The following is a 20,506-nucleotide window of genomic DNA, read 5'->3' as shown; positions in this document are numbered from 1 at the left end:
AAAACAAACACTAACGGACATGAAAAGTCATATATGCACTAATACAGTTGTAGTCGGGGACCTCAACACCCCACTGTCACAAATAGATAGATCAACTAGACTAAAAATAAGTAATGAAATACTAGAACTCAATCGAACTCTTGAACAAATGAACTTAACAGATGTTTAAAGAGTCTTCCACCCCACAAAATCAGAATACACATTCTTCTCAGCTGCACATGGGTCATTCTCCAAAATAGACCACATACTCACACATAGAACATGTTTAAGTAAGTACAAAGGAATTGAAGTTATCCCCAGTATATTATCAGACCATAGTGCAATGAAATTGGAAATCCATAGCAAAAGAAACTCAAAAAATTTCGTAAACACGTGGAAATTGAACAACACACTTCTGAATAACCAATTGGTCACAGAGGAAATTAAAGAAGAAATCAGACAGTTCCTTCAATTAAATGACAATGACAACACAACATATCAGAATCTATGGGACACAATGAAAGCAGTCTTATGAGGGAAATTCATAGCAGTGAATACACATATTAGGAAAACAGAATGAGCCCAATTAAACAACCTGATGCTGAACCTCAAGCTTCTAGAAAAAGAAGAGCAGGACAACCCCAAAGCTCATACAAGGGAGGAAATTATAAAGATCAGAGGAGAAATCAATGCAATGGAGTCTAAGAGAACGATACAAAAACATCAATGAAGCCAAGAGTTGGTTCTTCAAAAGAATCAACAAAATTGACAAACCTTTAGCCAACCTTGTCAGAAAAAGGAAAGAAAAGGCCAAAATCCATGCAATGAGGAATGAAAAGGGTGAAATTACAACAGACCCAGCAGAAATCCAGAGGATCATCAATACCTACTTCCAGAACCTATACGCCAATAAGATGGACAACACAGAAGAAACGGACAGATTCCTAGATACATATGAATTACCAAAGTTGAATGAAGAAGACCTAAAGATTCTGAACAACCCAATATCAACCAATGAAATTGAAAATGTAATTAAAAACTTATCAACTAAGAAAAGCCCGGGCCCTGATGGCTTCACTGCTGAATTCTACAAGACATTTAGAGAGGAACTGCTGCCACTACTGTTTAAACTCTTCAGTGAAATGGAAAGGGAAGCAATACTCCCAAATTCATTCCTGGAAGCAAGCATCACCTTGATCCCCAAAGCAGAGAAAGACCCAACTGAAAAAGAGAACTATAGGCCAATCTCACTAATGAACATAGATGCAAAAATCCTTAATAAGATACTGGCAAACAGAATGCAGAAGATCATCAAGAAGATCATACACCCTGATCAAGTGGGATTCATCCCAGGGATCCAGGGATGGTTCAATATACGAAAATCAATTAATGTAATACACTATATCAATAGAGCCAAGGACAAAAACCATATGATTATCTCCATAGATGCAGAAAAAGCATTTGACAAAATCCAACATGCATTTATGATAAAAACCCTACAAAAAATTGGAATAGATGGTCTCTACCTCAAACTGATAGAAGCCATCTATGAAAAACCAACAGCCAATATCATACTAAATGGTCAAAAACTGAAATCCTTCACACTAAAATCAGGAACAAGACAAGGATGTCCACTATCACCACTCTTGTTCAATATAGTTCTGGAAACATTAGCCACAGCAATTAGACAAGAGAAAGAAATAAAAGGAATAAAGCTAGGTAATGAAGAAGTCAAATTGTCATTATTTGCAGATGACATGATACTCTATATAGAAGACCCCAAGAACTCCACCAAAAGTCTTCTAGACTTAATAACCAAATTCAGTCAAGTTACAAGGTCAACACACAAAAATCAATAGCTTTCCTCTACACGAATGACAGACTCACTAAGAGAGAAATAGGGCAAATAATTCCTTTCATAATAGCATCCAAAAAACTGAAATACCTAGGAATCATCCTAATGAAAGAAATCAAAGACCTCTTCTCTGAAAGCTATGGCACTCTGAAAAGAGAGATTGAAGATGATATCAGAAAATGGACAGACATCCCCTGCTCCTGGGTAGGAAGGATTAATATAGTGAAAATGGCCATACTTCCAAAACTGCTATATAGATTTAATGCAACTCCAATTGAGATCCCAGCAGCATACTTCATAGACCTCGAGAAAAAAATCCAAAAATTCATTTGGAGCAAGAAGAGACCCAGAATAGCAAAAGCAATTCTAGGTAACAGAGACATGGCAGGGGGTATCTCAATCCCCAACCTGCAACTATACTACAAAGCTACTGTGATAAAAACAGCATGGTACTGGCAGAGAAACAGACCTGAGGACCAGTGGAACACATTAGAAGATGCAGAAACAATGCCAGACACACTCAGCCATCTCATCTTCGACAAAAGAGCCAAACACCCTCACTGGAGGAAAGATAGCCTCTTTAATAAATGGTGCTGGAAAAATTGGGCTTCAAATTGCCAAAGATTAAAACTAGACCTGTATCTCTCACCATGCACTAAACTAAAATCAAAATGGATTAAAGATCTAAATATTAAAATAGAAACTCTGAACCAGTTGGAACAGAGGTTAGATAGAACCCTTGAAGACATCGGTGTAGGAAAAGATTTTATGAACAAAACCTCAGTTGCCCGTGAACTAGCACAAACAATCAACAAATGGGATCTCTTCTTATTAAAAAGCTTCTGCACAGCAAGACAAACCACCAGCAGTGTGAAGAGACAACCCACAATGTGGGAAAAAATCTTCACCTGCTCTTCCTCAGACAAAGGTCTACTATCTCGAATCTATAAAGAACTTAAAAAGATCAGACCTCCCAAATTTAAAGACCCAGTCCAAAAATGGGCATCTGAAATGAACAGACATTTCTCACACAAAGAAGTAGAAATAGCAAATAAATACATGAAAAAATGTTCAACGTCACTGGTCATTCGAGAGATGCAAATGAAAACAACGCTGAGATTCCACTTCACTCCAGAAAGAATGGCTGCTATCATGAAATCAACCAATAACAAATGCTGGTGGGGCTATGGGGAAAGAGAAACCCTGCTCCACTGCTGGTGGGAGTGTAGACTGGTGCAAGCACTGTGGAAATCAGTATGGAGATACCTCAAAGAACTAGGACTGGAAGTCCCATTTGACCCTGCTATTCCATTGCTGGGGATCTTCCCCAAAGATTTAAAAGCATCATACCACAGTGATATATGTGCACCCATGTTCATAGCAGCGCAGTTTGTGATAGCTAAAACTTGGAAACAGCCCAAATGCCCATCAACTGGAGACTGGATAAAGAAAATGTGGGTTTTTTATAAAATGGAGTACTACGTAGCCATAAAAAATGAGAAATTAGAGACATTTATAGCTAAGTGGATGCACATTGAGGCAATACTCTTAAGTGAAATAAATAGGACACACATGTGTAAATAGCAAATAGTTTCTCTGGTGTGAGAAACTGAAAGTGTAAATAAGAACTAAATGTATAATAGGTAATGTGAAATAGGAAGAAAAGGGGCAAAGGGGAAGGAAGTGGGAGGGCTAAGAGAAAGGATAGAAGGGAATGGGATTAATATGAGAAAATGGAAAAATAGGAAAAAATCTTTGTAAATAGGACTGGAGGGGTTGAAGGGAGAGCTGGGCAAGGGTGAAAAATAAGAACCAAGAGAGAATATGTAAAGGTGCAAATTTCCAATGATGAATGTCATTATATTGTATACCTAAAATGTACCAATTATTAGAATAAATAATCGATAATGTAAAATAGGAAGAAAAGGTCCAAAGGGGTAGGGGTAGTGGGAGGGGCAGGGGAAAGGAAAGAAGGGAAAGGAAAAAATGATGAGAAATGGACAAAATGGAAATAAAGTCTTTGTAAATAGGGAAGGGTGGAGGGCGTGAAAGGAGGGCTAGGAATGGGGAAAAAGTAAAAACCAAGATGGATTATGTAAAGGTACAATTCCCGATGAGAAATGTAATTGTGTTGTATACCTACAATGTACCAATAAAAGAATTTAATACAAAAAAATAAAAAATAAAAATAAAAAGCTTTTGCACAGCAAGAAAAACCACCAACAGAGTGAAAAGACTACCAAAGAGTGGGAAAAAAATTTTACTAGCTATTCAGATAAAGGACTATCATCTAGAATATATAAAGAACTCAAAAAAAATCAGATCCCTCAAATTTAAAGACCCAGTGCAAAAATGAGCATCTGAAATAAAAAGACACTTCTCAGATAAAGAATTAGAAATGGCAAATAAATATATGGAAAAAAATGTTTAATATCACTGGTCATTGGAGAGATGCAAATTAAAACAACACTGAGATTCCGTCTCACTCCAGAAGAATGGGTGCTATCAAGAAATCGACCAGGGGCTGGGGATTTAGCTCAGTGGTTTCACTGCCTACTGCTCAAGCGCAAGGACCTGAGTTCAATCCCTGGTACCAAAAAAAAAAAAAGAAATCAACCAATAACAATGCTGGAGGGGCTGTGGGGAAAAAGGAACCCTTCTCCACTGCTGGTAGGAGTGTAGACTGGTGCAACCACTATGGAAATCAGTGTGGAGATTTCTCAAAAAACTAAAATTAGAGGTTCCATTTGACCCAGGTATACTTTTTCTTGGTATCTTCACAAAAGAATTAAAAGCATCATACCACAGCAATATATGCACACCCATGTTTATAGCAGCACAGTTTATAGTAGCTAAATCTTGGAAACAACCCAAATGCCCATCAACTGATGAGTTGATAAAGATGTGTTTTTTTATACAATGGAGTACTGCTCTGCCATAAAGAAAGATGAGCTTCAAACATTTATAGCTAAATAGATGGACCTTGAGACCATCCTCTTAAGTGAAATAAATTAGACATACGTGTTTAAATACCACATTGTATCTCTGGTGTGAGAAACTGAATGTGGAAATAAGGACTGAGATGTATAATGGATGTTGGGAAATGGGAAGGAAGTGTTCAAATGGGAAGGGGAACAAGGGAGGAGGGAGAAAGGAAGGAAGGGACAAGAAAAGAAGTGAAGAGGCTGGGGATTTAGCTCAGTGGTTCTGCCACCTTGCCTCGCAAGCACAAGGACCCGAGTTTGATCCCCAGTACCAAAAAGAAAAAAAAAGAAAATAGAAGGAAAAATGGAAACAAAGTTTTTGTACATAGGGAGGGAAGAGGCCTTGAGGGAAGGAATAGAATAAAATAAAATAAATTTTTTTCTTTTTTTTCATATATATATGTCTGGATAATAAAAAGGAAGGCTTTCCAATTACAGCAATTTGAGAAATTAAAATTCTCTGATAGCTTACCCACCAGAGTGTTATCAATATGAAGGAAATAGTGACTCGTAAAGAAGATGCTTTGAATTTTTTTTTTATTGATGCTTTGAATTTTAAGAAGGACAAAGGTGCATTTTATCTGCTGTTTGCATGGACCATGACCTGATGGGAATCCTTGAATCAGACTTGGTTCATTTTAATGAAAATCACATCATGTCGTTTATGAGACAGCTCATGGCAGGTCTAGATTATTGTCATAAGGAGAATGTTTAGCGTAGAGATATTCAGTGTTCAAATATCATTCTAAACCACAAAGAGCAGATAAAGCTTGCAGATTTTGGACTTGCTTGATTATAGAGCTCAGAAGAAAGTCGACTGTATAATAATAAGGTCATCACTTTATGGTATCACCCACCAGAGCTGCTCTTGGGAGAAGAAGGATATACATCAGCTATTGATGTTTGCAGCTGTGGATGTATTCCTGGTGAATTTTTCATGAAGAAAATCTATATTCCAAGCAAATCAGGAACTTGCACAACTTGAATTAAAAAGCCCTATATGTGGGAGTCCATGTCCAACAGTGTGGCCTGATGTAATCAAACTACCACATTTCAACACTATGAAACCAAAGAAGCAATATCATAGAAACCTAAGAGAAAAATTAGTTTTCATTCCTGCAGCTGCACTAGATTTTTTTGACTACGTCCTCCCCTTGGATGCTAGTAAGCGCTGTACTGCCCAACAGGCTCTTCTTCAGTGTGAATTCCTACAAGATGTGGAACCCTCAAAGATGCCTCCACCAGACCTCTCTTTATGGCAAGATATAGAGTAAAAAATGAAGAAGACAGAAGCAGATGGGCATGACTGATGATGTTGCACAAGTAAGGCTCCTGGAAGAATTTGTCTCTGGGTTTGGACCACAGCTGAACCAATACACCATGAGGTGTGCTGCCCGCTACATGGCTGAAATCTCAGGGCAACTTGGATGTAGCACCCTGGACAGGATAGTGAATTGGCAATTCTACTAGACCTACTACAATCTAGAGCAAGTATTAACATGGCTGAATTTGTCCAAGTGTAAAACATTAAGGTAAACTCAGACTCAACAGCAACTAAATAAAATAAACCTTCCTGCTGGAATTTTGGCGACAGGTGAAAAACAGGTAGATGCATCAACACCACAGCAGGAGTTTTCAAAGCCACTGGGAGGAATTCAGCCTTCTCAGACTGTCCAGCCTAAAGTAGAGACTGATGCTGCCCTGGTGGCTGTGCAGAGCACATTTGCAGTTTTGTTGACTCAGTTAATAAACTCTCAGCAGTCAAAGCAGAAAGATGTGCTACTAGAAAAGCAGGAAAATGGTTCAGGACATGTTGCATCATTACAACTCAGGCCACCACCAGAACCTATGCTGGTGTGAGGGCAAGATGACCTCATCCAGCACCAAGATGGGAGGAAGTTGGAGCTAACACAAGAACCAGATCAGCCTCTGATTTTGCCTCCTGATCAATAACCTCCAGAGCCTCCTGAATCACCACCAGTGACTGAGGAAGATCTGGATTATCGGACAGAAAACCAGCATGTACCTACTACTAGTTCTTCACTAACTGACCCTCATGCTGGAGTGAATGGAGCCCTATTATAGCTGCTTGCTCAGCAGCAGCCCCAGGATGAGCCCAAACGAGAAGGTGGTATTGATTATCCAGTGGGAGACACTTACGTACCCACTTCAGACTGCAAGGGCAGCTTTGGATCATCTTCTTTCTCCTCTGCTCCTTATGTTATCAGTGATGGTCTAGGAAGTAGTTCTGCTACACCATTGGAGCGACGTACTGTCATTGGAAACTCAGATATTCAGTCTTTGGATAACTACAGTACTGGTTCATCTCATTCTGGTGGTCCACCTCAGCCTTCTGCCTTTTCTGAGTCATTTCCTAGTTCCGTAGTAGGATATGGAGACATTTATGGTCCATGTTGTTCAGTGGAGACAAAGACCACAGATTTGAACAGAGGTCCTATAGCAATCCTGGCAAATAGCAGTGACCCTTCCACAGGGCCAAAGAGTACTCATCCTTTACCACCAAGGGTGCAACTCTATGGTGGTAATTTACAGGAAAATGCAGGTGGCCCCAGCCTCATGCATGGGCAGACGTGCCAAAGGCCCTGGATATTCATAAGGATACAGGAGACACATCAGCATCAGCTGGCAGAGGTCAAGGCAGAGGGTCACTATACTGAGTACCTTTCAAGCACATCATTTTTATCTGGAAAGACTTTCTAGCTGCAATTTAAGGCAACAATCCAGGAGACTTGAATAATTAATTCAACAACAGCTTTATTTTTATGTGGAAAAGCGTCTTGCATACAATAGTGTTTTAAAAGAAGAAACCTGTACTTCAATTCATGCTGTTCTCTCTTTTTTTAAGCAAAACATATATTGGTACTTTTTAGATATATGCAATGATAACATTCACCATAGGGAATTTGTACCCATACATGATATATCTTGCTTCTTTTTTCCTTTCCCCCCTTCCTTTGACCCTTTTCGCCTTCTTATTTACAAAAGCTTTGTTTCCATTTTTTCCTTCTATTCTCTTTTTTCCTTTGTCCCTTGTTTCCTATCTCCCCTCCTCCTCCCTTGTTCCCCTTATTTCCATGCTGTTCATAAAATTAGATATATTGATTGTACACCTTCACAAATTCTAGTTAACAATTTTGTTTTGTATTCTTGCTGTTTTAAGTGGATGCTAATCTTAGGGACATAAGCTTTTTGCCTTTTTTTTTTTTTTTTTTGGTACCAGGGATCGAACTTGGGACCTTGCACTTGTGAGGCAGGCGCTGGAACCACTGAGCTAAATCCCCGCCCCTAGGGACATAAGCTTTTTGTGGCCCTCTTGTAGATCTTCTGAACTATGCACATTATATGATTTTTTTTGTACATCTGACCAACTCTTTTTTCTTTTTTTTTTGGTACTGGGGATTGAACTTGGGTCCTTGCACCTGCACAGCAGGCGGCAAAACCACTGAGCTAAATCCCAGGCCCTGACCAACTCTTATGTAACAAACAACCCTTCCCTGCTTCCCTCCAGTTTTACAACAATCAGAAAGGGCACTGATTTTTTTGGTATTTTTCTTTTTACAAAGCTACCTTTAGTTGAAGATCACTGTCAATCTTTGCACCTGCTTTCAGTGTTATTGTGAAAGGTGTACTTTGTGCCCATTTCGGAAAGTAAAACACAAACATTCTCTTGGAACAAAAAGAATTAGGGCTGACCCCTTGTTTAGAAGCATGCTGTTTTTCTTACACATCTTCCCACTTGTAGGTGATGGTAAATGGCAAATACTCTTATGGCTTTACCCACTGAATCCTGACAAGTTTGGTCGAGATGATAAAAGTGTAGAGAGGTATCTTCCTGACCTCACTAGATGTCTGTGAGAAATAGAGGGAGCAGATTCCCTTTTGTCAAGAAGGCCCCTCTCTATTGGTGGAGTCCAAGAGCCCACTACTGATGCTTCCACATCACGCCTTGACTGCATTTGTTCATTAACATTTTACCAAACTTAACAGCATTTGGCTATTGTTTAACAGAGAAAGGAAATAAGTGGTCATCACCAACAGAGGTGTGTGAGTTCCCTGTGAGGAATGGGGGAATCCAAGTGGATAAATCTGAGCTGGGGTAGAGCTCAGTGGTAGAGCACTGGCCTAGCATGCCTGAGGCCCTGACTTCCAGTCCCAGTGCTATAAAAATAAAGAACAATAAAAAAGAGGATAAATCTTTCTATGACACAAGGAGCCATGTCAGCCCACTGAAAAGTGTGAGAAGACAGTAAGAACAGCATTGTTGGACCAGGGATTTAGCTCAGTGGTTTCGCCGCCTGCTGCGCAAGCGCAAGGACCTGAGTTTGATCCCTGGTACCAAAAAAAAAAAACCACAGAATAGCATTGTCATACAATCATTATATGTCAGACCCTATGAACCAAAATCTTACCCAATTTCAGTGACTGAACTGGAATGTCAGGCAGCTGTCTGTAGCCACAGATCAGTAATTGGTGGCTTCAGGGAGAAACTTCATAATTTGAGGAAAATCAGATGAAATTTCTTCATTCCTTCATTTGAAGGATGTTCATTTCATAGCAGCACTACAAGGCTTTGTACAGAATGCACTGGAGAAGCTGAAGAAAGGATGTGGCAAAGTTGGCACCTGAAATTCTCAACCTAAGCCATCATCAGTGAACCACAGAAATTGAATGATTGCCTCAAATAATCTCCTTCATTTATTTTTCTCACTTCAAAGAATTATAAGATTTTAGCCATTTTATGTACAGAAACGTGGACTCTATGTTTGCAAGTCAATTGGGATGGTTTTTTATCATCAAAAATATAATTTATCATTAGAACAAGTACAATTTATCCACATGAATGCAGAGACCAGACTGTGGTTTTGCAGTTGCTCCCCTGGCAGCATAACAAACCTCCATAAAACATTGGTTTAAGACAATAATTTATCATTATCTCTCCTTGTTTTATGGTTTTACTGGATTCATACAGATGGTGTGTCATTTGTTTTCAATCAGATTGTAGGGAAAGTTGAGTCTTCTAAAGAACCTGTTGAGCTGGATGTCTAAATGATGCTTTAGCATGTCAGAACCTTCCCATGGGGTGGCTGAAACACCTGAAGGCTGGTTGGTTATCCCATTCTCAACCTGACACCCACAGATATCTTGACTTCTCAATCATGGAAGTCTCATGGTTGTTGGTTTTGCTGAATGCTAACTGGCTTCCACCAAACTGAGCCTTCCAAGGGAGCTAAACAGAAGGTGCAATGCTTCAAGGACCTAGCTTTGGAATGTAACATCACTGTGGTCATATTCTATTTTTCACCTTGAGCCACATAGAACCAAGATCAGCAAGAGAGGACTACACAAGGGCATGGTTATTTTATCTTGTTTCTGGCATCCTTGGAGCCTGGAGACTCCACCCTTCAGTGCCAATGATTTATACATTCCCTATACACTAACATACAAATTCCCTCTAGAGAACTCCCAAATGTAATCTAATTATTGTTAACAGGTTTAAGATTAATGTCCAGGTTCTCATTATCTAACTCAAACAGTGCTCATAAAGTGAATTGAGTATAAATTCTTACGTGCAGTTCCTTTCAATGTGTGCACTAAAAGGACAATTTACCTGCCCTGAATACACCAAAATACAAACCTGGAACCAACATTGAACAAAATGTAATTAGTATGCCTATTTTAAGAGCAAGCAACAGAACACTTAGAGCAGTCACTGGTCCATATTGTATCTGAAAACCAGTCAGGCCCCTGTGCCCTTCTCCCTGGAAGTGTGTCTTTGCAGCAATTGGCTCCACCCTCTGATCCTTAGCTTCTTTGAGTTCCTGCTGAGATGCAAGAATGGCAGCCCCTTTCCCTCTAGATGGACTCTGGTCATTGGCTCTGTAGCAGGTCTGGAGAACCACTTAAGAGAAACAAGATATTACTTTAAAAATGGGTCGAAGTAGGTTTAAGAAAATAGTGAAAAATATCCTCTTTGTCCACAAACCTCATCTCAGGCCTGGATGTTGATCATTCTTATCCTCTGTCTGCATCCCCATTGCTGCAGCTTGTACAACCTTACCAATGGATAGGTCCTTTTCCTTACCCTACTCTAGTCTGACTTCCAAGTACTCCAAAGTACCACCACAAAGAAAATGATACACTTCGGACCTTTCTTCAGGATTTCATTCCAATAGAGAATTAAATTTCCTCCACTCTAACTCTAAACTCTTCAGCTCTCTTTAAGTGCAACATCCTCTTTACATTTTCCCCATCTCTTTTTTGGTCACGTCTGTATTTTAATACTAGGTCAAAGAACCCCATCACTATCCTGTAATGTGCTTTGGGGGAATTGAGCAATTTTTGCTGTAGGTGGATGAAAACTTTCCTGGAATCCATGGCTTGCTAAGGAGAGTAAACATTAGATTGTATATCCACTTGCCCCTTTGGTTGGTGGCTGCCTTATCTTAATGCCAACGCAATCCTACAGTTAAACCCTGCTAAACAAACATGTAATAACTGCTTTTAGTGCTTCTTCGCCTGCGATAACTCCCCAAAAGATTAGTTTCTGCTCTGTCACAATCCGATGCTTGAGAGTCAGATCCCGCAAAAGCTGAGGCTCCTGTGAGGCGCTGTCCGTGGTGCTGATGGATAGCGGGACTTGGCTGTGACTCCAGTGCAGGAACAAACAAGGCAAAATAAGAGCTTTTTCGATGAGTGAAAGCCCAAAATCTCTATGATGTGCAGAATTCACTTTGAGCTTTCTGGACCAAAATTTCTGAGTTGTTTCAGATTTTTCTAGCACAAATTCTTATACAATAGATTTTAAGATGGGAGAAATCGTGAATTCAGCATTACACATATGAATAATTCAATATATAGGAAAATATTTTCCCTGTTCTTTCTCCCAGAGGAACAAGCTGTTTTGAGGGTTGCTCTTTATTTTCATTTTCACAAAGTTACAGTGGTAAAAATAAACCTACACTCCACACAATGGTCTTTAAAAGTGTGTATCAGGATGTGGGAATCTCCTCACCCTTCCCTCACAAAATAAATACTACGTAGTATCTTCACCAGTACCTTATCATCTGTTTTCCTGGAAAAATAGCCTTGTTACCCATGTATGCATGAAAATCTGACAATGCTAAAGAACTAACACTGTCGAGGAATGAACTGAATCAGTGACCCTCAGGAGTAGGTGCACAAATAATCCAAGTCCCTCATCCCTCTAGTGAGAGAATTCCGAGGTGTGTTGCAGACTGTCCCAGAGTTTTCATGTGGAATAAACATCAGTTTCTCACTGAAGCAGCTGACTTGAAAGAGCACTTTTACTGGCTGCATCCCTTTTCTGTGACATTTCTCCTGCCTCTTTTTGATGCCATCTTTCTTTCCCAAATAAACTACCTGTACTTGTTCCCAAGTCTTCCTGGAGAAACCCACTAGAAGAAGCACATAATGCTTTTTCATACTTTCCACTATTTGTTGCAACTGCAACCTAAGAAACAGTTTTTCTTAGATTTGATTATAGATGAGATGATTCGTATCTGTAAAAGGTCCATCCATAAATTCCCTAAAGGCTCTAAACTACATGGACAGAGGCCAGATGATCTCTATAACTGTTCTCTGAACTGTGTACATGGGTATTGTACCATTCTGTTTGTATTATTGCTGTGGTTTGGATGAGTGTCTTCAAAAGTCTGTGTTAAAGAATTTATTCCCAGAGTGTTATTGGGGGGTGCTATGGACCTTTAGAAGGGAGGCACACCCTTAAATAGTATTTTGGGACCCCAGTCTCATCATCTCTTTCTCTCTGCTTCCTGGATCACGGTGGTCACCTCTAGACAGAAGGGACAAGCTAGTTATAAGAATAGGAGGGAGGATTCTGAAATATTGGAAATATTCAGTTTTTTGGATAAGTGGTACTTACATAGATATCTGCTTTGTGATAAATCATTCAGCTCTATCTACTTATGTATTGTTCACTTTTATGTGAGGTGTTGTATTACACAAATATGATTTTGAAAAACATTAATGTCTGACAGTAGCCAAAGATATTTTAAATTTTTAAGAAGGTAGTGTTATTGTAATACTTTAATAATTGATACGATTAAAGATAGACGAATGAATGGGGGAATAAAGACCCCTTGAAAAGGCCATGAATCTAGAATATTCTAGTATATAATAGAGGTGGCATTATAACCACTGGGGAACAGAGAACTTATAAGCATCCGAGGAAGGTTATCTTGAGAATGCCTACAGGAAATAATCTTGTAAAAATTTCCTTATAAACATTAAACTGCTAGAAATGTAAATCACGGCCCCGCCCTTCGACGTCCGCTGTTTCAGATTCGTTGGTACTTCTGGCCACTAGGAGGAGTCTGAAGGCGCGAGTGCGCCCGGCTAATACGCATGCGCAGTTTTCGCAGTGGACTTCACGCTTGCGCACCGGCTGTGCACAAGGCGGTCACAGGTGCGCATTGCGCTCACGTACTTGCAGTTGTGTACACACCCTTATCGCGCTGTCCCGTTGTTCCAGTTTTCCTGGTAGCGGCCGAACAGACTCTGCGGTCCGAAATGTCCCAGCTGCCCATAGACATCACTGTCTTGCAGACGGTCGCCACGGGTGGCGAAGACGGTTTCCCTCAGGCGGAGGTAGGCGGCGGGAGGCGGGGCCCGGCCCCGATGCGGCCTGAGGAGGTTCGGGGAGGCCCGGTGGCGGCGGCTGCGGCCCGGAGAGGCCCGGTGGCGGTGGCCAGGGGAGGCCCGGCAGCGGCTAGAGGAGGCCCGGCGGCAACGGCCAGGGGGACCCCAGCGGCGGCAGCCAGGGGAGCCCCGGCGGCGGCGGCCAGGGGAACCTCGGTGGCGGCGGCGGCAAGGGGAGCCCAAGCGGCGGCGCCCAGGGGAGCCTCGGCGGCGGCGGCGGCCCGAGAAGGACCGGCGGCAGCGTCGGCGGCCCGCGGGGGACCGGTGGCCAGGGAAGGCCAGTTGGGGGCGGTATCCAGGGAAGTCCGGATGGCAGAGGTCGCCCGATTGTTGGGGGAGCCCCTGGAAGAAGAGGGTCCTGAGAACAGGCCCAGGTCCAGAGCTAGTCAGGCCGCGAATCTGGCTGCGTTGCCGTATCTTCGCCTCCGTCACCCACTTAGCGTTTTAGGAATTAATTACCAGCAGTTCCTCCGCCAGTATCTGGAAAATTACCCAATAGCCCCGGGCAGAATACAGGAGCTTGAAGAACGCCGCAGGCGATTTGTAGAAGCCTGCAGAGCCAGGGAAGCAGCATTTGATGCTGAGTATATGCGTAATCCTCAGAGAGTGGATTTTGACATTTTAACATTTACCATAGCTCTGACTGCATCCGAGGTTATCAATCCTCTGATAGAAGAACTTGGTTGTGACAGGTTTATCAACAGAGAATAAAAAAAAGTGACGCAACAGCTCCAAGACAGCCTCTGCATTCTCGTCAAACCATTCCTGCAACTTGATTTTGAATAGTCCAAGTGTATTTGGAACAAGGCAGTACATAGTTGGAGGAAAGGGAAGATTACCATGAAAAAGCACCAGAAAATATTTAAAATGTGGAAAGCATTGTAAGACTACTGTACCGTTTTTAGACTTTGTGATGGATCCAGATTCTTTCTCTTGCTTTATAGAAAATGTCTCTCAACATGGCTTCATTAGAAAGAAAAGGATAGTTTTATGAAACTGAGACTTGGTGAAGAAAACTTGCCAATATTAAAGCCCATGATGAAGAAAGAAATTATCAGATAGTCATTATAAGAATAAAGAATTACCGCTGTTTTTAGGACTGAAAGGCTATGGTAAGAATTTGACATTGTCAGAATATGTGCTCTCATGTCATATTCATCAAAAATTTTTAGTGTCAGGCTGATTTTCTGATTTCTGCGGCATGTCAAATGGCAAGCAAAGTAAATATTGTACATATTCCATGATAAATTGTGTTTTCAAAAATACCAAACTTCTGGATTTTCCTTTCATTCAGTTATCTATTCACTAACCCCAAGAATATGAAATCAACATTGAAATGTCTTCTATCTCTATACCCCTTCACCCAGTGCCTACACAACTTTTGCCAGTAACCATAGTTCCTTTTCTGTCCTACTTTGATTTTGTATACACAACCAAATGTAAACCTAGATTTATTCTTTTTCACTTCTTCACAAAAGTTGGCATATTGCTTTTCATTAAGATCCTTCCAAATCACTATACTTCCTTATTCTTTTTTTAGAGCTGCTTTTCTTTCCATTCTGTTGATGTATTGTCACTAGCCAGAAATATATTGATGGACATTTAGTTGCTTTCCATCATTTGCTATTGACAAAAAAACTGGCTATAGTATTTCATTTTCTATATATATCATATGGGATGTGTGCAGATACAGTATGGCTTCAATTCTAAATGTACTTTTCATATTTTAAAATCTCAAATTGGGATATTATTTACATTTGGTGGTGTAATGTAGCATTTTTCCTGAGGTTTTCATAAAATTTACACATCTTATAATCTTAGATTCTTTGTTAAATATAATATATATAGGATGAATTTACAGAAGTGAGAATTCTGGGCCAAAATACTCATTTGAAATTTTATAGATATTGCTAAGGTGATATACGTATATCACTTTCCACTCCCCCAAGCAATTAATAAACATGATCATTTCCTTACTGTTTAGCCAATACTAAACTATCAAATATGTGGCTCTTACCAATTTGATAGTTGAAAAAATGGAATATTTTTAATTTGCTTTTCTTTGATGTTAAATTTATAGTTATATACCCTTTATTTAAAGAGTTATATACCCTTTTCTGTGAACTATATATTCATATTCTTTATCCATTTCTCTCCCAAATAATTTTGTCATTTCTTTATTGACTCTAGTAGTTCATTATGTACCAGTGATAGAAGGTATGATAATATCTTGTGATATGTTACAAATATTATTTTATGGGGGCCGGGGATTTAGCTCAGTGGTTTTGTCGCCTGCTGCACAAGCACAAGGACCCAAGTTCAATCCCTGGTACCAAAAAATATATATATATATAATTTTCTACTTTGTCATCTCTTTTTGGCTTTTCTGAAAGTCGGGCATGGAGGTTTTTGTTTGTTTCCTGTTTTCCCTTAAACCTGCAAGATTTTTAATCCCAAAGCTTTCTTGTTGTGTGTGTGTGTGTATGTGTATCTGCACATGCATACATGTGATATCATTGTTCATATTTGAATCTCTGAACCATTTGGAATTCTGATGAAAAATATATGTAAGGTAGGGACCCATTTTAATCCTGCCCATGTAATTAAACCTTTATAAAAACCCTCAATGGCAGGATTCCGAGGCTTCCAGGTTGATAAACACATGGACATGCTGGGAGAGCAGTTCCCAGAGAGGGCATAGAAGCTCTATGCACCTTCTGAACCCTGTACCTTACCCTGTGCATCTCTTCCACTTAGCTGTTCCTGAGTCATGGCCTTTATATAAATTGGTAATATAAGTTTATATAAATATGTCCTGTCTTAGTCCATTTTCATTGCTATAGTGAAATACCTAAGGTGGGCTAACTTTGTAAAGAAAAGGTTACTTCGCTCCCAGTTTTGGAGGTTCAAGGGCATGGTGCTGGCATCGCCTCACCTCTGAGGAGGGGCCTCTTGGCAGTGTCATATCAGGTGTGTGGCAGTGGGAGGAAGCCATCGCATCATCAGTCAAGGAGCAAGAGAGCAACTAGTCTCCTACTGACCTAGAGACCTATGCCCTACCTCTTAGAAGTCCCACCAGCTCAACACTCACACTGAGGACCAAGCCTTGAACATAGGGTTCCTTGGAAGACAACCAAATCCAAACTGTAGCACATCCTCAAAATGCTCCAAAATCTAAAAATTTTAAGTGCCAATATGACACCACAAGTGGAAAATTCTATACCCAACCTCATATGACAGATAGCAGTCAGAAGAGAAGTGCACTAAAAAATATATAAAATTATTTCATACTGTGTGTATAAGGTCTGTGTGAAATATGAATGTCATGTTTATATTTAGGTTCATCCACAAGATAAAATAAGCATGTGCAGATATTCCAAAATCTGAAAAAATCCAAAACACTTCTGGTCCCAACCATTTAAGATAAGGGATATAGGGCCAGGGATTTAGCTCAGTGGTTCCGCCACCTGCCTTGCAAGCACAAGGTCCCAAGTTCAATCCCCAGTATCAAAAAAAAAAAAAGATAAGGGATGGGCAGAGATGTCGCTCAGTGGTGCTGCCTGCCTCGAAAGCGCTAGGTCCCAAGTTCAATCCCTGGTACAAAAAAAAAAAGATAAGGGATATATAACCTATAGTAACCAAAGTGCTAGGTTTAGTGACATATTCCTATAATCCCAGCATTCCAGAGGCTGAGGTAGGATTGACACGAATTCAAGGCCAGCCAGTCTGGGTGGTGAGTGCAGGGACAACTTGAACTACATAGTGAGACCCTGCCTCAAAAAGCCAAAAGAAGTAAGTAAAGCACTTTCCTCAGTTCTGTGAGTCATTCTAGCAAATTGTTGAACCTGAGGAGGATAATGAGAAACCTCAAATATGTAGTTGGCTCAGCAGAAGCATGGGTGGCCTGGGCACCCCATTGGAGACTTGCATCTGAAGTGGGGGTAGTCATGTGGGAGCTGTGTAGCCTGCACTACAGGTAATAATGGAATTGAATTGTAGAACACCCACACACAAAAGAAAAAAAAAATTTGTACTGGAGATTAAGCCCAGGGCATTCATACTGAGCTGCAACCCCAATCCCTTTTTTTATTTTAAGACAAGCTCTCACTGAAATCACCCAAGCTGGGCTCAAACTTGCTGTTTTAGTTATGTTGCTCATTGCTGAGACAAAATACCCAACAACCAAGGTTAAAGGAGGAACGGTTTATTTAGTTTACAGTTTGTGAAAGTTTCAGTCTGTAATTGGCTGGCTCCAAGGCAGGGTAGCATGGCAGACAGGCATTGCAGAGGAGAAACAGTTCATGGTGGGCAGAAGGTAGCAAAGCAAGAGACAAGACAAGCCTCTTTCTGTCCCTTATACTGTATGTAGGCTACTAGGATTAGGGTGATGCCAGACCAATCAGTGGACTGATTTAGTGATCACCCACTATTAATCCTAGCACCTTTAATCCTAGCATTGCACAGTGAATCAGTCACATAGTCTAGACTCAGCCACCTCTGAAAAAGCCCCCCTATGACTGCATGAGGCTTTGGGAAGACATCTAGACACAAGCCATAACACTTGCGTTCCTCCTGCCTCAGCCTCCTAAAGTGCTGGAAGTATAATGTGTGCATCACCATGCCTGGCCCCACACACATTTGCTGTCAGAAGTGTTGTCAGAAGAAAAGCTCAGCCTTTAAGTAGAGGATAATATCCCTTTAAAATATACTTTTTTTTTTTTTTTGGTACTGGTACCGGGGATTGAACTCGGGTCCTTGTGCTTGTGCAGCAGGCGGTGAAACCACTGAGCTAAATCCCCGGCCCAAAAATATACATTTTTATTATTCCCTGCCCTTTGGGAACTTAGCTTCTATTTAAGTATCAGAAATAGGCATAATGAATTATTACATATTATAAATATGTAATTTATAATATGCATTTATCATATTATGTATAAGTTAGATATGTTAGATATATTTATATTCTATTCTATAAATTATATTAATTCAGGCAAATTAACCACTGCTTAATGTAGGAGTTTTCTGAGGAATTTGAGAAACAGTGAGGAAGCCACCAAGACTTGGAGAAGTGAGCTAGGGGAAAGGCAACCATGATCAAGTCAGAGAAGTAACAACTGGGCCTGAGTTGGTGTTGGAGTGGTTCCTTGTGGCCATTGTTGAGTCTTTGGCTTTTATTCTGAGTGAAGTGAAGAGTTATTGGAAGTTTTTCAATAGAAGAATGAGCTATCTGATTTTTTTTTTTTTTTTTTTGTACCAGGGATCAAATTCAGGACCTTGTGCTTGCCAGGCAGGTGTGGCACTGCTGAGCTAAATCCCCAGCCCAAACTTTCTGATTTTTAAAATCATTCTGGATACTGTATTAAAAATCGATTATGGGCTGGGGATTTAGCTCAGTGGTTTTGCCACCTACTGCGCAAGCGCAAGGACCCGAGTTAGATCCCCAGTACCAAAAAAAAAAATCGATTATGAGGGGCTGGGGATTTAGCTCAGTGGTTTCGCCGCCTGCTGCACAAGCACAAAGACCCGAGTTCGATCCCCAGTACTAAAAAAAAAAAGTAGATTATAGGGGGGCTGAGGATTTAGCTCAGTGGTGCTGTGCTAGCCTTGCAACCATAAGGTCCTGAGTTCAATCCCCGGTACCAAAAAAAAAAAAAAAAAGATTATAGAAGCAGGAGACCAATAAAAGGCCACTGTAATAATTGGGGACAGATGATGGAATTGACAATTATCACAGGTAAATGAAAATAAAGATGTAATCATTTCCCATCCAAGTAAATGGCTGCCCTGAATTTTGTTCTGTTTTGGTTTTGTTTTTTGAGACAGGGGCTCACTGTATAATTCAGGCTGGCCTTGAATTCACAGCCGTCCTCTTGCCTCAGCCTCCCAAGTGCTGGGATTACAGGCGTGCACCACCACATCCAGCTTGTCTTGAATTCTTATCTGTGACTTCCTGGGACTCAATGGACCCCAGGTTAGAAATCCCTGATATAGATGGTATTGGAACTGATGCGATCAAATGATAGCACCAAGTCAGGGAGGGGAGTGGGGACTAGCAAGGTAAAAGGAAGACAGTGGTAGTCAGGTAAAGTATAGATATCAAAGAGAGTTGATTGCTGATGTCAAAGACTGGTTTTAGATTAGATGAGGCCTTAGACTTGACTGGGGTTCAGCAGTGGCACTGTAACCATAAGCAATAATTTTTGGCTGTAGAAAGACAAGCTGTGTTTGTTTGTTTGTTGAGACAGAGTCTAAATTGCCCACACTGGCCTCAAACTTGCTATCCTGCTGCCTTAACCTCCCAAGAAGCTGGTATTACAGGAGTGTACCACCCTGCCCAGCCAGAAAGATAGACTTTCACTTGGTCTTAGCCAAAAGGCAGAGAAGCAGTAAGATAAACTTTCATGGAGTGTTGCAGCATGGAATGGGGTGGTGCAGAAAAAGGAGTAAAGTTTTTAAAGAAATGACAGTATGTGTATATGCAGATGGGAATGGTATAATAGCAAAAAGTTGAGAAGGGGAGGGAGATAGTGTGTCCAGACAGAGAATAGAAGACAGCGACTACGCCTCGGGACAGGTATCAGCATTGGATAGGACCACGTGCAGTTTATGTGTGGAAACTGATGAGACAGGGATTACTAAGGCACTAAGTTGCCCAGCCTGGCCCCAAATTTGTGATCCTCCTGCTTCAGCCTCCCAGGCTGCTGGGATTACAGGCATGTGCCAACATGTCCGAAAAGAAGGGGTATGAAATAGCCATCCAAGAAGCTATGTGGCTTTCTTCACAATAGCCTGCTCTGTGTCCTCCAGGGTATACTTTTGTCTTGCTTTTTCCTCTTTTATTCAGTCCAAGCTTGCTCTGCAGAGCCAGTTTCTCCCTCACTCTTCACATTTACTTTTTCAAATACTGTGACTGCTTTTTGCTCATTTCATTCAATTCTTTGTTCAAATGAAAAGAACCTGGAACTCAACTCCAGCAGTAGAGGTGAGC

The 20,506-nt window shown here is 40.7% G+C and overlaps 1 protein-coding gene and 1 pseudogene across 1 annotated transcript; both read left to right on the top strand.

The window, feature by feature from the left end:
• The first annotated feature begins 5,219 nt into the window (after positions 1 to 5,219).
• LOC101699883 (cyclin-dependent kinase 13 pseudogene) lies at positions 5,220 to 6,678 on the top strand (annotated as a pseudogene).
• Positions 6,679 to 13,233: 6,555 nt separating this feature from the next.
• Eid2 (EP300 interacting inhibitor of differentiation 2) lies at positions 13,234 to 15,880 on the top strand. The gene has a single exon (XM_004859108.4). The coding sequence runs from the start codon at positions 13,390 to 13,392 to the stop codon at positions 14,227 to 14,229; it is 840 nt and encodes a 279-aa protein (XP_004859165.2). The 5' UTR covers positions 13,234 to 13,389; the 3' UTR covers positions 14,230 to 15,880.
• The last annotated feature ends 4,626 nt before the right edge of the window (positions 15,881 to 20,506 follow it).

This window comes from Heterocephalus glaber, unplaced genomic scaffold (genome assembly GCF_053883595.1).
Source record: "Heterocephalus glaber isolate CG9 unplaced genomic scaffold, H.glaber_assembly_v1.0 deba00001670, whole genome shotgun sequence".
Classification (NCBI taxonomy): domain Eukaryota; kingdom Metazoa; phylum Chordata; class Mammalia; order Rodentia; family Bathyergidae; genus Heterocephalus; species Heterocephalus glaber.
Note: the sequence above shows the minus strand (reverse complement) of the source record. Positions and strands in the feature narration are given on the sequence as shown.